The sequence below is a fragment of the Pyxicephalus adspersus genome, chromosome 3, assembly GCF_032062135.1.
Source record: "Pyxicephalus adspersus chromosome 3, UCB_Pads_2.0, whole genome shotgun sequence".
Taxonomy (NCBI): Eukaryota; Metazoa; Chordata; class Amphibia; order Anura; family Pyxicephalidae; genus Pyxicephalus; species Pyxicephalus adspersus.
In genome coordinates, this window is record NC_092860.1 from 8,769,962 (window position 1) to 8,790,797 (window position 20,836).

General features: G+C 44.6%; 1 protein-coding gene across 1 annotated transcript in view; it reads right to left on the reverse strand.

Moving 5' to 3' along the window:
- BAHCC1 (BAH domain and coiled-coil containing 1) overlaps nucleotides 1-20,836 on the reverse strand; it is an 85,696-nt gene that overhangs the window by 27,028 nt on the left and 37,832 nt on the right. The window contains exons 4-11 of the mRNA XM_072403492.1: nucleotides 14,733-14,831; nucleotides 10,928-12,652; nucleotides 9,715-9,820; nucleotides 9,203-9,399; nucleotides 8,008-8,166; nucleotides 6,546-6,736; nucleotides 6,092-6,464; nucleotides 1,000-1,824 (exon numbers count right to left, since the gene is read on the reverse strand). Of these exons, the coding sequence (XP_072259593.1) occupies nucleotides 1,000-1,824; nucleotides 6,092-6,464; nucleotides 6,546-6,736; nucleotides 8,008-8,166; nucleotides 9,203-9,399; nucleotides 9,715-9,820; nucleotides 10,928-12,652; nucleotides 14,733-14,831 (3,675 nt within the window). The remainder of the gene's footprint in view (nucleotides 1-999; nucleotides 1,825-6,091; nucleotides 6,465-6,545; nucleotides 6,737-8,007; nucleotides 8,167-9,202; nucleotides 9,400-9,714; nucleotides 9,821-10,927; nucleotides 12,653-14,732; nucleotides 14,832-20,836) is intronic.

Below are 20,836 nucleotides of genomic sequence, written 5' to 3' on the forward strand. Positions count from 1 at the left end.
AAAGGATTTTCACAAAAATGTATAAAATAGATCAAGGTAACATATCTTTAGGAGTCGGCAGTAAAGATGTGATAAAAATAGTAGTTTAGAATACTTTGATCCTTTGGGTTTGTTTTGGGATAAAATGCAGGTTCCTAATGAGTGATAATGCCTGCAAACTAAAAACAAGAGAGAGAGAGAGAGAGACAGCAGGAGACAGAACGAGAGAGCACGAGACAGAACGAGAGAGCACGAGACAGAACGAGAGAGCACGAGACAGAGGGGGGAAAAGAAAGAGAGAATGAAAATATAAAAAAAGAAAAGAAAAACAAATGAACAGGAGAAAACAAAAATAAAGAAAAGGAGGAGAGGTGGGGGAGAAAGTGAGAGAGAAAAAAGAAAAAAAGAAAGACAAATGGAAAATATAGGAGAAAAAGGTAGAAGAAGCAGATAGAGCTCCGTCCATACTGTACACATAATGCAGACACTACAACACTATAAAACTCCTCCATAATGCAGCCACTGAAAGGCAAAAAAATCAAATCCTCCCTCCTAATGGCTGCTGTAAAGATAGGCTTTTCAGGGTATTGTCGGGGGGTTTTCGATCCCTGTGGAGCATTAGAGGCTGTGATTAAGTGGCACGCTGCACTTAGAGGCCAGGCTGCAGTGTTTGTGTTTAATAATCTCCTAGGGTAGGGGCAATATTCATCTGCAGGGGAATTAACTGCAAAGACCTTTGCCTTTTAGATGCTCTTACCACAGAACTCTCTCTTTTTCCCTGCAGACCTCTGAGCAAGCTTAGGAAATACAATTCTTTTTAACCCCGTTTTCCATATTCTATTTCCCAGCAAACCTCCGATTCTCAATGTTCAGACATAAGACGATTCTGTTTGGTTTTATAGAAGGAAGCTAAATATGGTGAAAACTTTGCTCCCTTTTCTCAAATTCCCTGAGATAGTAATGGCTTCTATGACAACTGGAATTTTTATCCAATAGGAATCCTCAGAGCAATGGACCTACCTTTCGTTTCTTTGCTCTGGTCCTGTTGAGCCAGGTCTGCGAGTTCGCTGAGTACAGCGAGCCCGTGGGTCCCTGAGCTGGACGATAAGGATGACTCTTCAACTGGAAGGAAATGCCCCTTGTCCTCCAGGGAGGGCAAATCCCCCAGGGTGATACCAGCTGCTATCAGGGTATCCAGGCTGTAGTGGGGCTCTTGGTGGTCAGTGGCCCTTGGTGAACATGGAACGGAGGATGTGAACAGCTCCTCTTCTTCAAGACGAGTTTCTTCACTCTCCAAATGTTCTGTGACATCCTGTAACAAAACGCGATCCACGTGGTCGTCCTTGGAGTCCTCTTCTTCCTCCACTTCTGCAGCCACAGGGGCAGAAGGAGACCCCTCCAAAAGATTTGGCAACTGTTCGCCCGTCGCGTCCTGAAACTCGCAACCGTCGTCGGCTCCCCTCGCCTCCTCTATCAAGACGTTTTCGGGTTCGGCTTGTTCTTCCGCCTTTACATCTTCCCTAGGCTCTTCCAGGCTCCTGCCTGCGGTAACTTCTTCGCATTCCGGGGATTTGGGGGCCGGGGTTTCTTGGCTACAAAGCTCGCTCAGGTCTGTCTCCCCTAAACGGGGCAACTCCTCGCTGGCCTCCAGCAGGTCCTCAGCCACGGGCGAGCTGCAGGAGGATTTTTTGGAGGGTGTAAACGTTCGGGACTGCTCGGGTTCCGCCGCCGTGGATGCCGTTTGCATAGTTTCGGGGTCAGCAGGGTCCGCGGAGTGCACAATGTGTGGGGATGGAGAGGTATAGGACTGAACGACATCTGGATAGGTGTATCCGGGAGGCAGATCTGCAGGAAGAAGAAGATTTGGGTCAGATTATGGATCATAAAGGTGTAACAGTTTATTAAAATTCTCCTTTAACCCGCTGATCCTGCCCGCCAGCTCAGTGCCTTCCAACTTCCTGTTGGCAGGTGACAACATCTGGCTTATAAATAATCCCTACGTTGTCACCTTTACACCTGCACCGCCCCTTTCTTTACAGCCAATCCCCTCAGAGTTTAAAATTCAGAAGCCACACCCACCTGTTACAATAGCGCCCCCTACCATCTTAGATAATAACAATTGGTTGCTGTTGGCAACTACTTTTCCCGGAATGCACTGTGCTAATGCACAGTGCATTCCGGGAATAGTAGTTACCAACAGCAACCAATTGTAGTCCATTATGACGTTGTTGCTAGGCCGGAACATAGCAACATTACTCTTCTATACAATAAAATCTAACAATTTACCACCAATTATGAAATGTAACCACATAATACATTAAAATCCTTTATTTCAATGAGAATTAGGTGACAACCAACATTTTTTAATGAAAATTACACACAGAATCTAATTTACAATTTTATTTATTATGAGAATTAGGGGAAGAATACGTTAGCAAATCCCCCTGTGTATGCAGAGACCATTCTCAGGGTGTTTGAACAGATATGTCCTTATCTCACCCATAACTGAATGCCAGTCAAGGCCTACATCAAAATTATCGCAGTTCTATGCAGACGCGAAAATAAAGATGTTGTTGTTGAAGAAAAAAAAAACTCTCGCTCGAAGTCCAGGTTTTTTTTTCCACTTAACTTTATTGGCATTTTTATGTCTAACAAAGTTGTTGCCTTGGAGACACGGTGCAGTGGAGGGGATGCGAGGCCCGTAGGAGGGGGTCTGCTCGTCTGACCGCGGACCGGCAAGTTTGTAACAGACAGGTCGGTGCTGCACACACAGAAGGGGCTGTCTGGACTTTGTGTGGGGACACTGATTGATATTGGTGACTGCTGAAGAAGAATGCATTGGAACTGGAAACTTGTGGGGACACAGACAGATTGATGATTGTATCTGCTGCATGAAATTCTGGGGACACCGATCTAATTTGTGACTGGTGGGGACACAGACAGAGATTCATGATTGCATTTGCTGCACAATATCCTGGGGACACCGACCTATAGTGGTGACTGCTAGGGACACCGATTGCATCTGCTGCAGAAAATCCCAGGGACACTGACCTAAATTTGTGACTGGTGGGGACACAATGAGATTGGTGGCTGCAGGTGACACAGATTGTATCTGCTGCAGAAAATCCTGGAGACACCGACCTATAGTGCTGACCACTTGGGACACAGATTGATATTGGTGACAACAGGAGACACCAATTACATTTGCTGCACAATATCCTGGGGACGCCGATCTATACTGAGGACTGCTGGAGCCACTGAGTATCTGCTGCAGGAAATTCTGGGGACACCGATCTAAGTTTGTGACTGGTGGGGACACAGACTGAGATTGATGATTGCATTTCCTGCACAATATCCTGGGGACACTGACCTATAATGGTGACTGCTGGGGACACTGATTCCATCTGCAGAAGAAAATCCCAGGGGGACACCGATCTTTAGTGCTGGCTGCTGGAGCTACTGTGTGTATCTGCTGCAGGAAATTCTGGGGACACCGACCTAATTTGTTGACTGGTGGGGGCAGAAACTGAGATTGATGACTGCAGGTGACACAGATTTTGCACTGGAGACTTTTGGGGACATTATTCTGGGCACACAGATGGATATTTATAATTGCAGGAGCCACTGAGTGTATCTGCTGCAGAGAATCCTGTGGACGACGACCTATAATGATGACTACTGGGGACTCAATTTGATTTTGGTAACTGCTGGAGACACCGATTACATGTACATTAAATACTGTTGCAGGAAGTCAGACCTATATTGGTGACTGCTGGGGACACTGATTGCATCTGTTGCAGGAAATCTTGGTAACACGGACCTATATTGGTGACTGCGGGGGACACTGATATCATCTGCAGCAAAGAAATGGAATACATTTACAATGGAGATTGCTAGGGACTATGGTTTACAATGGTGATTGCTGGGGAAACTGATTGCAGCAAAGAAACGGAATACATATACACTGGAGACTTCAAGGGCACAATAACATACAATGGTGACTGCTGGGGACACCGATATCTGCATTGGTAACTGTTGTTCCTGGGGACACTGTAAGTTATACCCCTGACTGCAGGAGACACCAAGATTTGAATTTGTAAATGCTGCAGAGCTATGTGAATAATATCAGTGTCACAAAGACCTGCATTAGTCACTGCTAGGGACACTGAACAACCCAGATCCACCTATTGGGTTTTTTTTACAAAGCAGTGAATCTGACATTCACTATAATATTACCTTTGGGAGAAAGAATTACTGCCATTGAAACACAAGACTCTCCAGCTTGGAACATTTCAGTGAATGTCAGATTCACTGCTTTATAAATAGACCCCTTGGTGATAAAATCAGCTCCAGGCATCTTTAAAGGGATCCATTGCAACATTCTTTTTCCCCCCAGAAAATGCTAATTCCCTGGCTGTCATCAGTGTTAATATTTCTAGCACCTGACTGATTCTGTACTTTGTTAATCCTGGCTCATTTACTTGAAGACCCCGAAACCAGGGGCCATCATGGCTGAACGAGCCGCAGAGATCAGGGTTGGTGGCTAATTCATTTCTAATTTCGGGTTTCGATTTCCAAAATAGAAAAAAGACCATAAAAAAGGAAAGCGTTAAAAAAAAAAAAGAAAAAAAGTGCAGCGTTTTCTATAGCAGGCGGGCCAGCTCCTTGACCAGGGAAGAAGTAACACGCATGCAGGCCTGAGGGGGGCGTAACACGGGAAGGACAATGAAGAATGCAGTTGGAGAAAAGAGAAGAATGATAAAAGGAGAGAAGAAGCGAGGAAGCCTTAGATAAATGAACTGAAGACTGCATGAAAGGGAGGGCGAGTGATTGAAGATGGGAGAAGATGGATGGACAGAAGGGGGCTGGATGGATTAGACAAGTTGTGAAGATGGATGCCGGCTGCGGGATTCATTACCCGGCCTGTTTTCTGGGTGTTTATGCAGCTGACACAAACTAAGGAGAGGGAAATAAATGGCATGTTGCTCTGTCGCAAAGGCTCTGAAGGTGCCCCAGCATTGCCAGTGCCCCCCCCCCATCCATTCGTCGTCAGAGGGTTATTAATGGTATTCTTTCACCCTCTTGACAGCATGGCCAAATGAAGAGCCCATCCGTCCTGAGGTCTAGCCCGGTGCAAGGACTGTTCAAGGAGACCACGTCAACCCGTAACCAGCCTCTGGGACAGAAGGAAGATCCCCGATTGTTACCCCTAGCAACCAATCCAAAGACAGCTTTTTATATTGGTGTGGTTGGACCACTCTACAAAAACCAAGAAAGGCGTTGAGCCGATGCAATGCTTGCTGGGGGTAATCGTTTTCAAGTAAAAAATCATCTCACCCACTTTGGGTTTCAGAAATGGTATACAGAATGGGCATAGATGCTACTGGCAACAAGAACAGTTCTCAGCTCATTTCAGCACATGAGCCCCAATGACAAAAGGTTGAGTTGGCCAGATATGATTCTTGCTTACACATTTCAAATTGCACTGAAGGTCCCGTTCTCCTGTAAAGACCCATTCTGTGATCTTGGTCCAACATCGCTTAAAAAAAAAAAAAAAAACCATATATAGAACACGGAAAATACCCAGTCATGTTGTTTCCCAGAATACGGACCGTGGAAGTCTAATTTTAACTCCGTCAGTGTTTGATGGCGCTAGAAAACGGCTGCAATGATTCAGCCGCAAGCTGGCAGGACCTACAGAGGAACGGAACAGATTTCCAAGCATACGCAGAGAGGAGACGTGGTGACAAATTGGCCTTGCGGCATGCAAATATGTTTTTAATTTAAAAGGCAATCAATAGCACTGTGCAATTCGTTTAATGGGATGGCGGGTCCTTGCCCCCTCCTTCCCCTCCACTCTGGACGCTCCTGTGAAGTTTTTTTTTTTTTTTTGGCTTTCAAGCCACTGTTAACCTCTGCAGAACACAAATCTGGATTTAGGCTTCAGATACAGGAATGAGGAGCCATCTATGATATTCCAATAACAATTTCCCTATCAAGGAAAGTCCTAAAATAGGGACATAGAAGGAGTTAAAAACTTCAACCCCTTCCTATTTTATCAGAAACCATTTTTTTTTTACTGGTCTCACCATGTAAAGTTTCAGGCACCTACCTGGTTCCAGTGATTTGGGATAGTCTCTGGGGGGTTGCCCCTCTCCCCTTCTGTCTTCTCCCTCTTTCCCTTTGGAACTTTGAACGGGCACGGGACTGACAGCCGGAGAGCTGGGCACCAAGGAGGAGCTGCCATCTGGGCAGGCCGGTAAAGTGCATGGGGCCAGTGGCCGGGGCGTCGGGCATTTGGACGGAGGCCGTAGGGTGGGCGAATGGGAACAAGGAGACAGCTTGGGTGGTGCGGGGGCAGATGGAGGTGGCAGTAGCAGGCTGGGTGGAGTCTTTGAAGAATTTAAGGCGTCCGATTTACTGTGGGGCTTCACAGCTTTTTCCGGAGGATCTTCTGGTTCTTGAAAATGGTCCTCGGGCTTTCGCTAAAGGAGACAAGAACAGAAATTTGAAGAGTTTCCCTTTAACGCAAATAAACCACAAGACATCAACTAAACCTGATTTACCTGGAGGTGGGTTTGCCTTTGAAGTTCTAGAGCCTGTGCTGCCCTCTGTTGTTGAAGGGCATACAGCTCCTGTTGCCTTAAAAACTGCGATCGCGAATAGACCGGGAGCTGTCCAGGGTGCTGAAGGTGTGAGGTGGGTCCACGGCCAGGGTACATAGGTGGCCATAAGGATGCCTGATCCATGACATCAGCTGGGGGACAATGAAATACAAAAAAAAACTCTTTACTAATATGCCCAATGGCTCAAACACATACATATATATAGGCAATCCTCTTAAATAATGCAAGGCTTGATTTATTTTGTAGCCCCCACCCCAATAATATTAAAAAACTATCTGAAAGGAAAAATAAGTACAAATTCCTTATAATCCAAACTTCTGATAAGCTCACCAAGGCAAATGTGATTTCACTGGGCCTTCTCTTAGGACCCAGAGTAAATGAAGCAGCATGAATATCTTGAGTAGTCCCTCCCCCAAGGTGCTGGGGCAACTTCTCATGAGATTTAGGCTCCTCTACTTTCCCTAAACCTAGAAGAAGCCCCAATGGTGTCACCTTTACCTAGAAGTAGCATTAAGATATTTTTACATTCATGTGGTGGGACTTCAAAATAAAAGAGGACCTTACATTTTCACTTTAATAACAAGCAAGCTCTTTTTATACGGGATCCGAAGGGGCAAACACATTTTATTGACTACAGGTTCATCTACAAATCACGATTTGGTTTTTTGTATCGAACGACCGCAGCTATAAATCGCTGGCATTCGTGATTCAAATCGGTTATTTATCGCATGCACGTACTGTTCCTCCCTATACAACCCATGGGAGGCTTAGCCCGTTATCTCAGCACTTTTTGGAGCTTCTGATTGAATTTGTTACACAAGCCAATAGCCATTAGAGGAAGAATCTACACCTACGGAATATGCTGATAAAATTTGGAACGGGAAGAGAGAAAAATAAATGAATGTCACATGAAAAATGAGCTTACATTAAATTGAATCTAAACCCAAAAACAAAAATGTGATCTTTTGCATTTTTTCAAGTCCTTTGATGTGGTAGCTGCATTGGCTTTCATTTTGCAGTCCAAGAACATGTACAGAAAACGCCTGTTTGTCTTGCCAGAAAAGCCACGTCCTGGTCACTTGTTTGGAGATGAAGGGAAAGCACAAACAAGGTAATCAATCAACTACTAGTCCCAACAGTCCCCATAATTCCCCCATAACAATGGCTCCTTCCATGGAGAGCATGTGGAAGTGTAGACATGAAGAGATAGGTGGTTTGTTATTTGCAGGATTATCGGGTTAAAATAAAATCTAATGCAGCTACCACATCTCAGGCCCAGCAAGCTGCAATAAATTGCATTTACATTTTGGGGTTTAGCGACTCTGTCATTCAAAATGCATTATCTGCAAACACACAAATATTCTGATACAAAGAAGAATGATGAAAAGGTGCTGCCACTTACCAAGGGAGTGCGGAGCAGGATGGGGAGAGGGCTCTGGAGGTAGTATTACCAGCTGGGCAGGAGGTTCTTGCGATAGGGGGAACACTGGTTGCATGGCACTAGACATGGAAGGGGGAAATCCAGGGGGTAGATTCTGGTGTAGAGCAGGGTGACTAATACCTGGTGGCACATCAATTACAGTTTCAAAAACCTAAAACTACAGTTTCTAAATATTTCTCTTGTAAAACAAGAGACTACTAAGACCAATGGAGCTATATTCGTTGTGTTTCTACAAGATCAAACTGGAAGTATTTAAAGGGGCTTTGCAGGCAGTTTTTAGTGCTGAGGGTAAAAGACAGAGCTGTCTACACCTCTCAGCATTGTTTCTAAAACCTAGGTGACCATTGATTTTTAAACTTAGGAAGATGAGATCAGGAAAATATGGTATATGACCAATGGCATGGATATCTATTCACCGATTTAATCATGGCTTTTTACAATGCACATTGCCTGATAAACCCCTTTAAATATTATTAGCAAGTGGATATCAATTTATCTCTGTTGAATGTAAGGGATGTCAGGACAGGAAAGATTGAGCAGAAGCTTAAAGTGAACCTGTACTGTGATGTAAACTTTATTAGTTGTATAGTGCCTAGGAGCCAACAGCACAAGAACCTACGCCTTTACTGTAGCCAAAAGTCCCTTTTACACCTACTCTCTAATTTAGCTTCACTCTGTTTCTAGGGTCAAACTAGGCCAAACATCATCAAAACCCACTACATTGTGCAATGACATGGCCCCAGTGGCCATGTAAGAACAACGGACTAAAACTGGTGGTCGGCACAGTTTGATCACAATGACAATGATAGCCCGGTCCCAATAGCAAAGTTAGAAGGATGCAGTACAGGTTCTCTTTAGGCAGAGGAAAGGTGAAATAGCAAAAAAGTAGCTTGAAGGGAGCAGGGGGCTTTGGGTTGGGAGAGCAGGAGGAATGAAAAAGGGAGAAGGAAGACTAATGAGAAAGTGTACCAATAGCTAAAACACACTAACAGTTTTGGCAAAATTTACTAGCAATATCAGATATTTCTCAGAGTTTATAGAAAAGATCATACCATCATATAAAATAAACAAAAAAGAAGGAATCCTGGACTGGTGTTATGATAGCTTCTTAGCTAGGCATGGTCCCACAACCATTCTGAAGACCAGCCATGCTTACCATATGAATGGCCGCCCATCCAAATGGAAGGGCTCCTTGTTCGGGGAAGCCAGTGTGGGTGGGTAGGATGCGTATGGGGTGTAGGATCAGCCCCTAGTTGACTGGCACCTCCTGCTATCATAAGATGAGATGTTAGGTCTCCTGGACAGCCACCAGAAGGATGAATTCGGGCAAATTCCACCAGGTCCTTGTTTTCCCTAAAGAGATTGAAAGAAAAAGACATGCATCAGGAACAAGCTAGGTGGTGAAGATGTGGGCTATACCTTGGTGAGAACCAAAATTTTAATGAAACCCATTTTAGCATTTCTAAAAAACAGCCATGTGTCTATCAGTTTAACAAGGATAGGTGGAGTTCCCACCACACATTACTCTGTATCACATCTGCCATCTGGGCTGCAGATTTAAGGCAGCTGCACAAAGAACATTTATGATCTGCTGAATACAGCAACTTCCTACGACCAATCAGAATTCCTAATTGCTGCTCTTTGGACCCTTCTCTATATAAAGCTTACTGCATTAGGAGGTCTCTTCCAGGGATTCCCAACCTCTCATCGCAAATTCGGCTCCGTTCTTCTTCGGCATCCAGGTCAATGACATGCATAGGCCGGCCAGAACCTACTGAGAAGATAAAATTATGTCGGCCCATCAATTAAACCAAAACTAGAAAAGTTCTCTGACCACTTCTAAGTGTGATTTTTTTTTTATTAACACAATTTTTTATTTTTTACCTATAGCTAGCAATTTTTAGGCATTCATTCAATCCATCCTTTTCTGACAAGATAAAAGCCTTCAGGTGAGCACTGCTCGTAACATGATACACTTGTCTCTTTCATTTTATCAAATCAGACCCACTAATTCCCTCTGGAGATCACTATGGGGTTAATTTTTGGACTCCAGGATCCCACCAGCCAGCTAAACGAGGAAGCCTTCAGCTGGAAGCTGTGTCTCACTGGGAGAGCGGCCCAGAGGTTTGCTAATGAAAGCCATGTGTTATAAGCGAGCCAACGGCTTCTGGTAACCCCGGATATTGTTACCTTGCCAACTTCTACACCCCCCTCTGCAGCTCCCCCAAACCACATGGTGACATCACTCTCTTCACACATCAGACGGGAAGCGCTCACGCCTCCTCGCACTCACACAATGCTTCCTGTCGGTGGAATCCACTATGCAAATTCTGATTTACCAGGTTTCTCAAACATAGCCATGGCATCCTGGCTCCCAACATGGTTGGGTGCCCAAACCTTGATGTGCTAACAGAAGCATCATCCACCTGACACATACTTACATACTGGTAAGGTTGGCTTCAGAATATTTTTTCAAGAAACCAATTTAGAGGCACCCTGAACTAAGATTTGGCGTACACAAGTCTTAAATATGGGTTTAAGTTGCCTTTTATGTCTTTTCTTTCTGCTACCAACCAGTCTTAAGGAGGAGGAATGATAAGGTACATCAAAGCTAGTCCTGATGGCTATATTTCCTCCCACACTGCTGGCAACATTTAAGTACATGCCCTCTAATTTCCTCCAAGTACATGCCCTCCAATATTGATGGATCAAAGTATTTACTACAGATTTGTGAGTTTTAGCCCTAATTACCATATGTCAACAGACTTGTCATCTATCTGGAGCACATTGTTTCTTAAGCTACACCTATTAAGAAGCTAAGTGAATGGTAGGCTTAACAATTTGAGGTTCTGATACAATGGGGGTTAGATTCAACACACACCTTTCTGTCCCATGTTATTCCTGTTTTGCCGACTTGACCCTGTCCCATAAGATGACTCGTGGCGACTGCTGGTATCTTTCTGCCGTGCTACCGCCACAGCAATGCCAACTGGCGGCTGCCTGACTTCCCCTTCTCCATGAGAATTTTCGTTTTCCCGACTCCTAGCACAGTCCAACCTTTCTTGCTCGGGCTGGCACTTGTTGTTACCGTGGAACTTGTTTTCCTGATGGGAGCAGCTGGTTTTCATGTTCCCCAAACCCACAAAAGGTGTTCGCTGACCCACAATAAGTGCTTGGTTGCTGTATTTCAGCAGGTTTTTCATGGCAGACACCTCATCTGTAGGCCCTTGCATCTCCTGGCTCAATGAGGGACCAGGAGTTATTAGCGCAGCCTGTTGTAAACTTGTGCTGAAGGGATCTAGGTAAGAATTTTTCCGGTCTTCACCGATGGAAATTGGTGACTCTGTCCATGGTGGCAAGTGAGGTCCGTTGTAGCCCAACGAGCTTAGATCGATGGTTTTTCTCTTTCCTTCTTGGTTGCCTACCGTTTGCTCCCCTTCAGATGGGCGATGCTGCTGATGCCGTATCCGTGCCACTTTTTGTGAGCTGTGCACCTGGGAGTCCTTGGTAGGCCTGTCTAAAGTGCAGCAGGACTGGCTAGTTTTTATGCAGTGGGAGTCCTGGTTATTAGGACGAGGACAGTCTTGTGAAGGAGGCATCTCAAAATATGCCGCCTTCTCAGTGCTCCTCTGCATAGCAGTCTCTGAACCTCCGCTATTTAAGAACTCCAAATTTTTGATCCTGACGGCTGTGTTCTGCGGCCACTCCAGCCTCCTCTCCCCTTTTGCCTCAGCCTTTAAGTGGGAGAACGTGTTCGCGTAAGACCCGTGAGGAAGGTGGTGGTCAGTGTTCATTTCGTGGCCTTTGTCCTTCCCCTCTCCACCTCTGTCTATATGGCAGCCCTCCGGGGTCACCTGAAAAGGCCGGCTTTTGTCGGTGAAGTGCCCCACGGAAGGCACAAACGTGGGCCTGCCCATCTTAAGTTCTCTGCTGGACTTATCCTGCAAAGAACACACAACGTCCGAGTTGGAATGAAGCTGCAGACAGGGGAAGGAGCTGGTGGAGGTGTTAAGGGGGGCAGGAATGCTGGGGAGACTGGATGGGACAGTGTAGGACACAGAATGGTGGAGCATTTGCCTCCTCTCTAGGCACTCGCTGTAAGGTTGCTGAGGCTCGTGTTGGGGATACGACCGGTCCGACCTCATAACTTCTTTGGCACATCGATTCTGGCTACCCTGGCGAGGCATCCCTGCCCCAACAGTGCAGCTCGACAACAATGCTTTGCTGGGGTCCCCGTTTAGCACCTTTGAGGTCATCAGGCAAGAGTTTAAATGCTTGGTCCTGTTCTCACACGATCCTCTCTGATGCATGTCTTCCTTGCAGTGGCTGTCCATGGTCATGGGCAAAACCACTTTCTGCCTTTCCTTGCCGTCATCCTCCAAGTGCCTATCTTTAAGGTCCCCTTTGCTCATCTTGTCCTTGTTCATCTCGGAACCCCCCATATAGCGATCATTGTCCTTTGAACCCTTCTGGAGGTGGCTGTTCTCTCTGTCACGACTGCAGGAGCCAATAGGATGACCCGGCGCAGCCCGTGCGATGCTGGGGAAGTTATGGTTGGCCGACAGCAGCGTGGGTTGTGGTGGGAGGTTCCGCAAATAAAAGTTATCTGGAACAAAGGAAAAAAAATGGATTACGTACAGGAAATAATCGTGACATTTTTAAAACAGTCATTAGATTTCTCCAGATTTGAATCTTTAAACGTTTTCACCCAAAACGGAGTCATGCTTAAGTTTCACTGTGAAAGATGACAGGGCTATACATGGACCTTAAATAACATAGTTGAACATCCCTCAATCTATATATTTGGAACAGCTGATCAATTCTACCATTCTTTGAAACCTTCGCTCGGCCAATGCAAACTGTTTCTTCCCTTTAGCAGAGATGTGACCAAAACTGAAGGGAACCCAGAGAACAATTTTCGGCAGAAAAAATATGTATCCTTTAATGTTTGTGTTCCAATCAGTTTTACATTGCTTCAGGTTATTTTTTTTATACTAATGCAAGTCATATGATTAACAAAATTATTTTTAAAAAACATCTGATATTTTTGAACTTTTTTTTGCATTAAATATTTTTTTTTTTTTTTTTAAGAGATTATGTTTTAATTTTTTGGGTATATATTTGAACCCTCTTCAACGTTTTGTTCAGATGGCTCCGTCTTCTGTCTCTTCCCAGCTGAGGAAGGGTGCTCAGATCCCGACGGAGCACTCTGGCCTGCCACTTCCACGGATTAGATGAAAGCCACAATATTGTGAAAGCTGAGAGGCCATTAGCGGAGGTCTCTGTCAGTGCAGGAGCGCAGGGGGCGGAGTGAGCTTGGGGGGCCCCACTGCTGGGATTTCACTCCCGAGGGGGGGCCAGACTCTCCACCTGTTTGTCGGACAGTCAAAATAGCACATTTAATGGAGACAAATTGTAAGCCCGGAGTCAGAGTAGAGACTGCCTGGTATTTGGCTGGCACGGGGCGAAGGAAGCAGTTCTGGTCGAGCTCAAGTTATTGCCAAGAGTTATAAAGGCAAGCATGCACCCTGCTGGGAAATGACGTGGAACTATATATGGGTGCAAGGTGTCGATATCACTTTTTTTTATTTTTTCATCACCAGACCTGAAAGGTCATCTTTTTGGCAATGTCGGTGCTTGGCTTACTGGTTATAATCACCTTACAAAATCCAACACCAAAAAGAGACAGCTTGTGATCTGGCAACATGAGAGCCTACTTTGCACAAGTGTTGGGGCTTTACAAAAAGGCAACAAAACTAAAGATTTTCCACCCATTGTGCACTTAGCAATGCCAACTGTAAAAGCAGAGGGTTCTCCTGCTGTCTATATCCCCATTTTACTATAGTGCACATCTAATGGATCCTCATCAGGACCGCCATCATAAATTTCTGGGCCCCATACTTGGTATACTTATTTACCCTCCCTTCCCCATGTCTTGAATGCTCTAGCATTACAAATGTCAATAAAGAGTACAGCTACACATTAAAAATGGGGCTATAGCCCAATCTCAGCTGCTTCAAAACAGTGATCGCTCAGTGAACATGCCCAGGCCCCAGAATTGCATAATATGTCACTTTTTCCATTTCCCGTATCTTAGGTGTTATTCTTCGTTTATTCTTAGTGGCGTCTTATTTATTCTCACAGTTTTGTTGTCACTTTATTTACAGCCTCAAATTTTCCAGCTGTATCCAAACATTTTGCCCGAAAGCCGCCAAGGGTATGTTTTAGGATGGTGGTACAACATACAGGTGGTAGAACAGATCGCAAAAGAAATCAAATAGGATAATGGGAAAATTGGGAGATGGTAATAGAGATGTAGAAGGTAATGTTAGAGTTAGAGTCTGTGGAAGCAAGAAGGGGGTAATGTTGGGATAGGGGGCAGGTTGCAGCTGCCCAAGAAAACAGATACGACAGATATATGGAAAGTGCCACCAATGACCTCCTTCATGAGTTGGGGGTGGGGGGGGATGTTCCCAAGTTGGACTACAAAATTCTGACCTGATCAGCACATATTGTATTTTTCACATCATCACAAACCACAGCCCTTCCCCATTTTTATTATTTTTTAAAAATAAAATAGAAGAAAAAATATAAAAAAAAGTTGTGTATTAACTCAAATCACCACTAGGGGTGCACTTTTACTGAATCTCCCATTCATTATAATGCACCCTCCCTATAGGACTTGCCTTTTTGGGATTCATAGAAGCGGTGCTGTCCATACAGAACATTGCTGTTTCCGTGGTCCAGGTGGCTCATGGGTAGAAAGGTGGAGAATCGGGGATAACCTAAAATACAAACAGAAACACAATTACAATGTTATTTTTTTTTTATTAGCCATTGAACAAGGCTATTTAAATCCAGACCTTGAGGGCGGCATATAGGCTGCAATTGGTTTCTCACTTTTTGTAAACTGAACCTAATACCAAAAATGTGCTCGAGTCCTGGCCCTCGAGGACTGTCATAGAAATCGATAAAATATCACTTATTCACCTATAAAAATCCCATGCAAGGCCAGCACAGCACTGGAGGAGCCCGGGGGTCAGTGCAAGGTTACACGTGGGAAGGGGGCCGGAATTTACTGACTGATGTTTACTTAAATCAAAAGCTAGTAAAAGTCTTTTAACAAGAAGCAATTAAAAAGAGACAGCTGGAAGAATTTAGCCAGATCTGCTCCTTTCCCAGTCCTCCTCCAAACAGACAAATATTTGCGGCTCGGGTCAAGGAAATTTCACTCTTTCGCTGTGTTGAGATACAGACTGACTCACACCCAGAGGTGCAATGCTATGGCTTGTGTCACCGCCGCCTTGTCTGCTGCAACCTCTCCCTGCTGGATCATGAAGGCAGCTGTTACAATGGGGCTCCTAGTATCCCTGCATTCAGTCCCCAGGTCAGCACATCTGGGGTGCCCATTATTAGGGGCACCCATCATCCCAGCACTGAGATCTCAGGTCTGTACACCTTCTGTGCCCATTATGAGGGGCTCAAACAATCCCAGTTCTAAATTTCCAGATCTGCACACCTGCTATGCACATTATGAGGGTCTCTCTCCAACCCTGCACAGTGTTCCTGGGTCCGTACAGTTCCGGGATCCCACGGCCCCTTGTTTCCATAGCTTGCCCTAACCCTTTAAAGCAGCAGGGACAAAACAAGGCCCTGGACAAGTATCAAGTGGGGGCCCCAAATGCACAGCATTCCAGTTGCCTACACCGCCTGATAACTGGGGCTATGGTGAAGATGGGGGCCTTAGGCAATTGCCCAATTTGCCCCGAAACCGGCCCTGCCGAGCTTAGAAGCAGCTTCTTAGCATCAGTCCCTCGGTTCATCAGATGCTGCTGATCCAATAGCCCTGTGAATAACTGCATATCTTAAAAAAAAAAAAAAAAAATTCTTGCGATCTCCCTGCAATTATTCAGCAGGATCAATAAGCAGGCTATAAATTTACAGTCGGCGTGAGCGGCAATATTTAATGTCCGGCCTCAATGAATTCCGATCATGCTGAAGTCATCTGACACGCATGGAAAGACTCGGGCGGCAAGGCCATATGCGGCTACATCTGGACGAACGTGTTCCAGCAGCAGAATGGCCATGGGGGTGGGGGGTGCATTAAACCAGAGCAGATCTCCAGTTTGCAGCCCAACATGTGTAATAGCTTGCTGTACCATATTTGCATTACTGTAGCTTGTGTATTCTCCCTCTAGTGGACAATAGGAAGGTTACAGCTGCTCCTGAACGTTCATAATAATATTTGATAACACTACTATAAATCTGACCATGTAAAGGTGCACAGTTGGAGCAGCCGCTACTCCCCTTTGGCAAGACATCTCCCTCTGCAGGATAAAAGGGTTGAGGCATTGACCTGAAAGGAGGGCTGTGCAAGTGTGTATCACAACAGCTGCCCCCTGAAATAAAAATTAAAATCAGTGTTTTCCACCCCCTCCCTATGTACAGTTTGGCTATCTGAGCCTGGACAGAGGGCTGTGCAGCTGTGCTTAAAGAATTCCCAAGGCAAGAGGGGCAGAGATGCCCGGGTACGCCATGTACAGCCGCTTTTTTGAAGCCTGGAGCCCCGGCCAAGGGCTGAGACTGCTTTCTTCAAGGCCAGCCGCAAACAACAAACCTTTATGTGGTTTAAAAGGGACCAGATTGGAGGGGGCAGACCACAAAGCAGCACAACTTAAAGGAGACCTGTATGTAAAGGAATTGTCTGCCCAAATGTACAGGTTGGTATCTAGCAAGCGAATTCAATCCTGGTATTTTGCATTAAAATTCCCATAAAAAGGATTGCACTTATAACAAAATAGATGCTAACTAAAATATATCTTCCTTAACCAAGGTGAGACTCAAATCCCTGGATCAGCCCATGCCATGGCCTTTCATCATGTGACTTTTTACAATGTTGCAGGCTGATCACTGAGGGAGAAGAAACAGAATACAATGTTCAAAGCTTCCTCCTGCCTGCAGCAGGCCGATGACATCATCTCATCCTTTTTACAATGGGGGAATTCTAAAAATGACTTTCAGGTCTTGGGGAACCCCTTCTATAGTTATTATATCCACAGCTCACAGTATATTATCATGGTGGTCAGTAGTATGAATGCCTTTTACATTGCTGGCCATTGGGAAGGATGTCACTCTTACAGATAGCCAAAAAGATTATTGGTGTCACCTAAACTGACCTGAGAGGCACAAATTGCTCAATGAACCCCCAGCAACCTCTGGAGGAACCCTGCACTGGCTGGAGGTCATGGATGGCTTTGCATTGATGAGAATCCCATTGCTGTTTATTGTGACAGGTCAGGGATATACTCGTGTGACTTGTAAAGTTATAGACAGGTCCATTTTATAAGTGTGGGGGATTTTTCCGATATTCAAAACACTTACGATTACAGTAGCAGGCTGGGATTTCTATCTATAGGGGGTCAAATCTGAGAGGTGCCCAATACAAATCAAACACACACAGGTAAAACATACACGGAAGTAATCACACACAAATAATGACCTCAAATATTAATAGAATAATAATTTTAAATATAATGATGAGAATAATAAATAACAATAATAAAGATCGTTCACAAATGCCAATCAAACAGCCGCGACTGTTCTCAATATTAGGAATACGGAGATCCCGTACGGCCCGCAGAGGTTCCACCCCCCCCCCCCAATCATACTTCATTTTTAATCACACCACAATTACGGCGAGAGTGTTTATGGCTTTAATCAGAACCCCGAAGCGCTTCTTCTTATCGCTACGCTGGCCCAGGCAGCAAAGGGTTACCTGGGGGATATTTAAGGAATTTTGATTGTTTGCAAGTTTAATTAAATTTTTTTTTTTTTCAAGGCCTGAAGACGGAAAGGAGGTTGATAATCAGCAGAGAGGCATGAAGGATGGTGGGGGAGGGCAGATGAGTGAGTCGAATGCGCAATGGCTAGAAAATGCTGAAAATAAAAATAGATTATTGTAGTCCACAATGGCCTGGGATAGGGACAAGTCCAGGTGGTGAAAAAGAATACCATAGACTTCCTGCTTTTATTCTGGATGGGCCTGTAATCCTCCCTTTATAGCGTCAGGACCCTCCGCTGTTGATTTGGCTGGCCAATCAATATCCTTAGTGCTGCCGGTAAGCTTGCACAAGTTGGTATCACACTGAAATAAAACTATGCAGTCAAATATCTGGAAGTTGACTTTTTTTTATGACCTGTAGATCCTGCTAGGGGATCAGTTTACTTGGAATAGGAACAATAGAAATTAGGCCCAACTCCAGTAAAAACTTTATGTAAAGTGATGAAGAGTTAGACCTTCCGTCAAGTTGCCGTCTGTGGTATTGGGGAAATCACCCCTCCATTTCTACTGGTGCCCCCCAACAATGAGGCAGAAAGTGAATGAAATACAAAATGTTAGAACAAAAGGTGAGGCATTCCTTGAGTTCCCTCCATGTTTTGGAAAAAAAATTTAAACTGCATGAACTTTGTAAGACCCCCTCCAGGGTTATATGGTTTGTCCCACCCCCACAGCGGGCACATTTGTTGGGGCAGAACTGCCTGAATATTATTATGGAGAAAAATGGGATTTCAGATGTGTAAAGTATAGAAATTAATTTATATAATGAATATGCTAATTACAACAAGTTACCAGGGAAAAAAAAAATCTGTTGTTGTCATTTCAGGCCATTGGAATTCCTGAAGGCCTAGCACCGCTCAACAGCAGCGAGACGGTTAAATGAGAGAGAGCCAAGGATGGAATCCAGCCTCGGCTGCTCCGTTTATGGCTGAAGAACACAAAGTGAATGCTTGAGACTGCCGGCTGTTTTGGCAGAGAGATGAAAGGTAACGCCAGGTATTTCCTTGACACCCAGCCCCACAGGAGATCCCGGGAGGTGTAGGACAAGGAGGGAGGTGGAGGCGACTAAGGCAGATTCCTAGTTTATAAATACATAGGGCGAGGGACGGTGGGAAGTACTACGGAACACACTGGCACACAGACACACAATGCTTGTTGGACACCTTCGCTGGCAGAGGGCACGTGGCCCGTTCTGGGTCAGGAGCCAAGAACGGCGGCCATGTTTTCCTGTCTGCGTCATGTGCCATTGTGTATTTAAAAAAAAAAAAAAATTCTACTATTAATGGGATGGGACAATACTTGTTACAATGCCCAGGGTCTTTACAATGGTCAACCTTTTGTTTCCCCAAAAAGCTTTAGTTAGAGTTGGGCTGTATCTTGGTTTCAATCTCCACGTTTAGGTAAAGCTACCCTGTTTACTAGGTGACAACACTGGAGTGCATATTCACTGCAAAACAAACAGCGTTATGAACAATATTATGCCATTGGCATTAAATTTTAGCCACTTTGCCTCTTGCACAGTGTGGGTTAAAGCAGGCCCGCACACACAAGGACGTTGGAGGTTAGTCGGAGGCTGGTGCGGAGAAACACACTGGCAGATGTTGAAGAGCCCACGTACAGATGTTGACACATAGCCACCGACAACTGATCCAAGTGTTGGTCATTTGTGACCGGGTTGGGTCTTGGAATGTGCAACTGGGTGGGGCAAAACGTCCAGTGCATCTCCCTGACCCATACAAAAATAATAAAGCCCCTTCTCACAATCCATACATCAGTAAAATCACCTCATTATAATCAATGATTATGGATGGCAAATTAGAAGACTGGCCTCTTTACCAGCCAATGTGCCATTTTTTCCCAAATATTTGGTCTCCAAATCATATTTGATTAAAAAGCTCCTTCCCAGTCCCCTGTAAAAAACCTGCTGAATCTGGCTGCATGGACTAAATGGACTTACAAGTATCAAACAGTTTTTTTGATATTTAATCTTGTTTCCTTGAGGACGTTCCCTGCCCACTTATTCTCCTCGTTTCTGAGAGTTACTGATTAAGCCTCTTTAAGCCCAAAAGTGGCATCCAACGTACATCAAGAGACAGCGTCAGCCAAAATGTTTTCTAACCCTTTCCCGCTTCATCTAAAAAATAATGGGATGTTGGCCAGAGGCAGATTATATTCTGGACGCGAATAGATTTAGCAGAGGTTACTGCGATGATGGAACTGTTGCATATGCAAAGGATAACAATATTTTGTTCAAAGTGATTATATTTGCCCCCTCTCCCGACCTAATCTAACCTGGCAGTCGACAGCACCCGTTTTCTTCTACTGGTGCAGTAAATGCGCCTTTCGGAGCACAGATCCATAGACTTCCATGGGGCTTCTCTGCTCACTTCAGGATACAACCCTATATAAGTCGATGGGACAAGTGTGTTATGTAACTGGCCAGGCATTGTGGTAAAGGAGTCATGTGACCTACAGAAAAGTCCTGAACAAAAGGGTATTATTCTAAAGTGTGATTTAGAGGGTGTTCTATATAGCCAATATGGCATAAGGCATACAGGTGGGTACTGACCCAAGTTTGCCACTGATCGTAAACCAATTATTTGTCCAAAATCAATGTTTCATTAGGCTACTGCAAATCGTTGAGCAAATGGGGATAAATTGGTTAGGGCAGTACCGATATCTGCGTGATGAGCACAAAAATCTCTCCAATAGCTCTACAAAGGGTTAAAAAAATTTGACCAATAATTAGTTTTTTTTGCAGCTTATGTTCTGTAAATAACAATACCCCCAGTCACTTACACTGGTGTCATATGGGAAAAATGAGGAAAACAAATATCACCAATAATTACATGGGAGTCAGAGAGATAAAACTTGACTGTAATTTTCCAAAAAATTATTTGGTGTTGTGTTTTTGAAATTGAGATTGGATTATATTTACTGTCCCTTTAACTT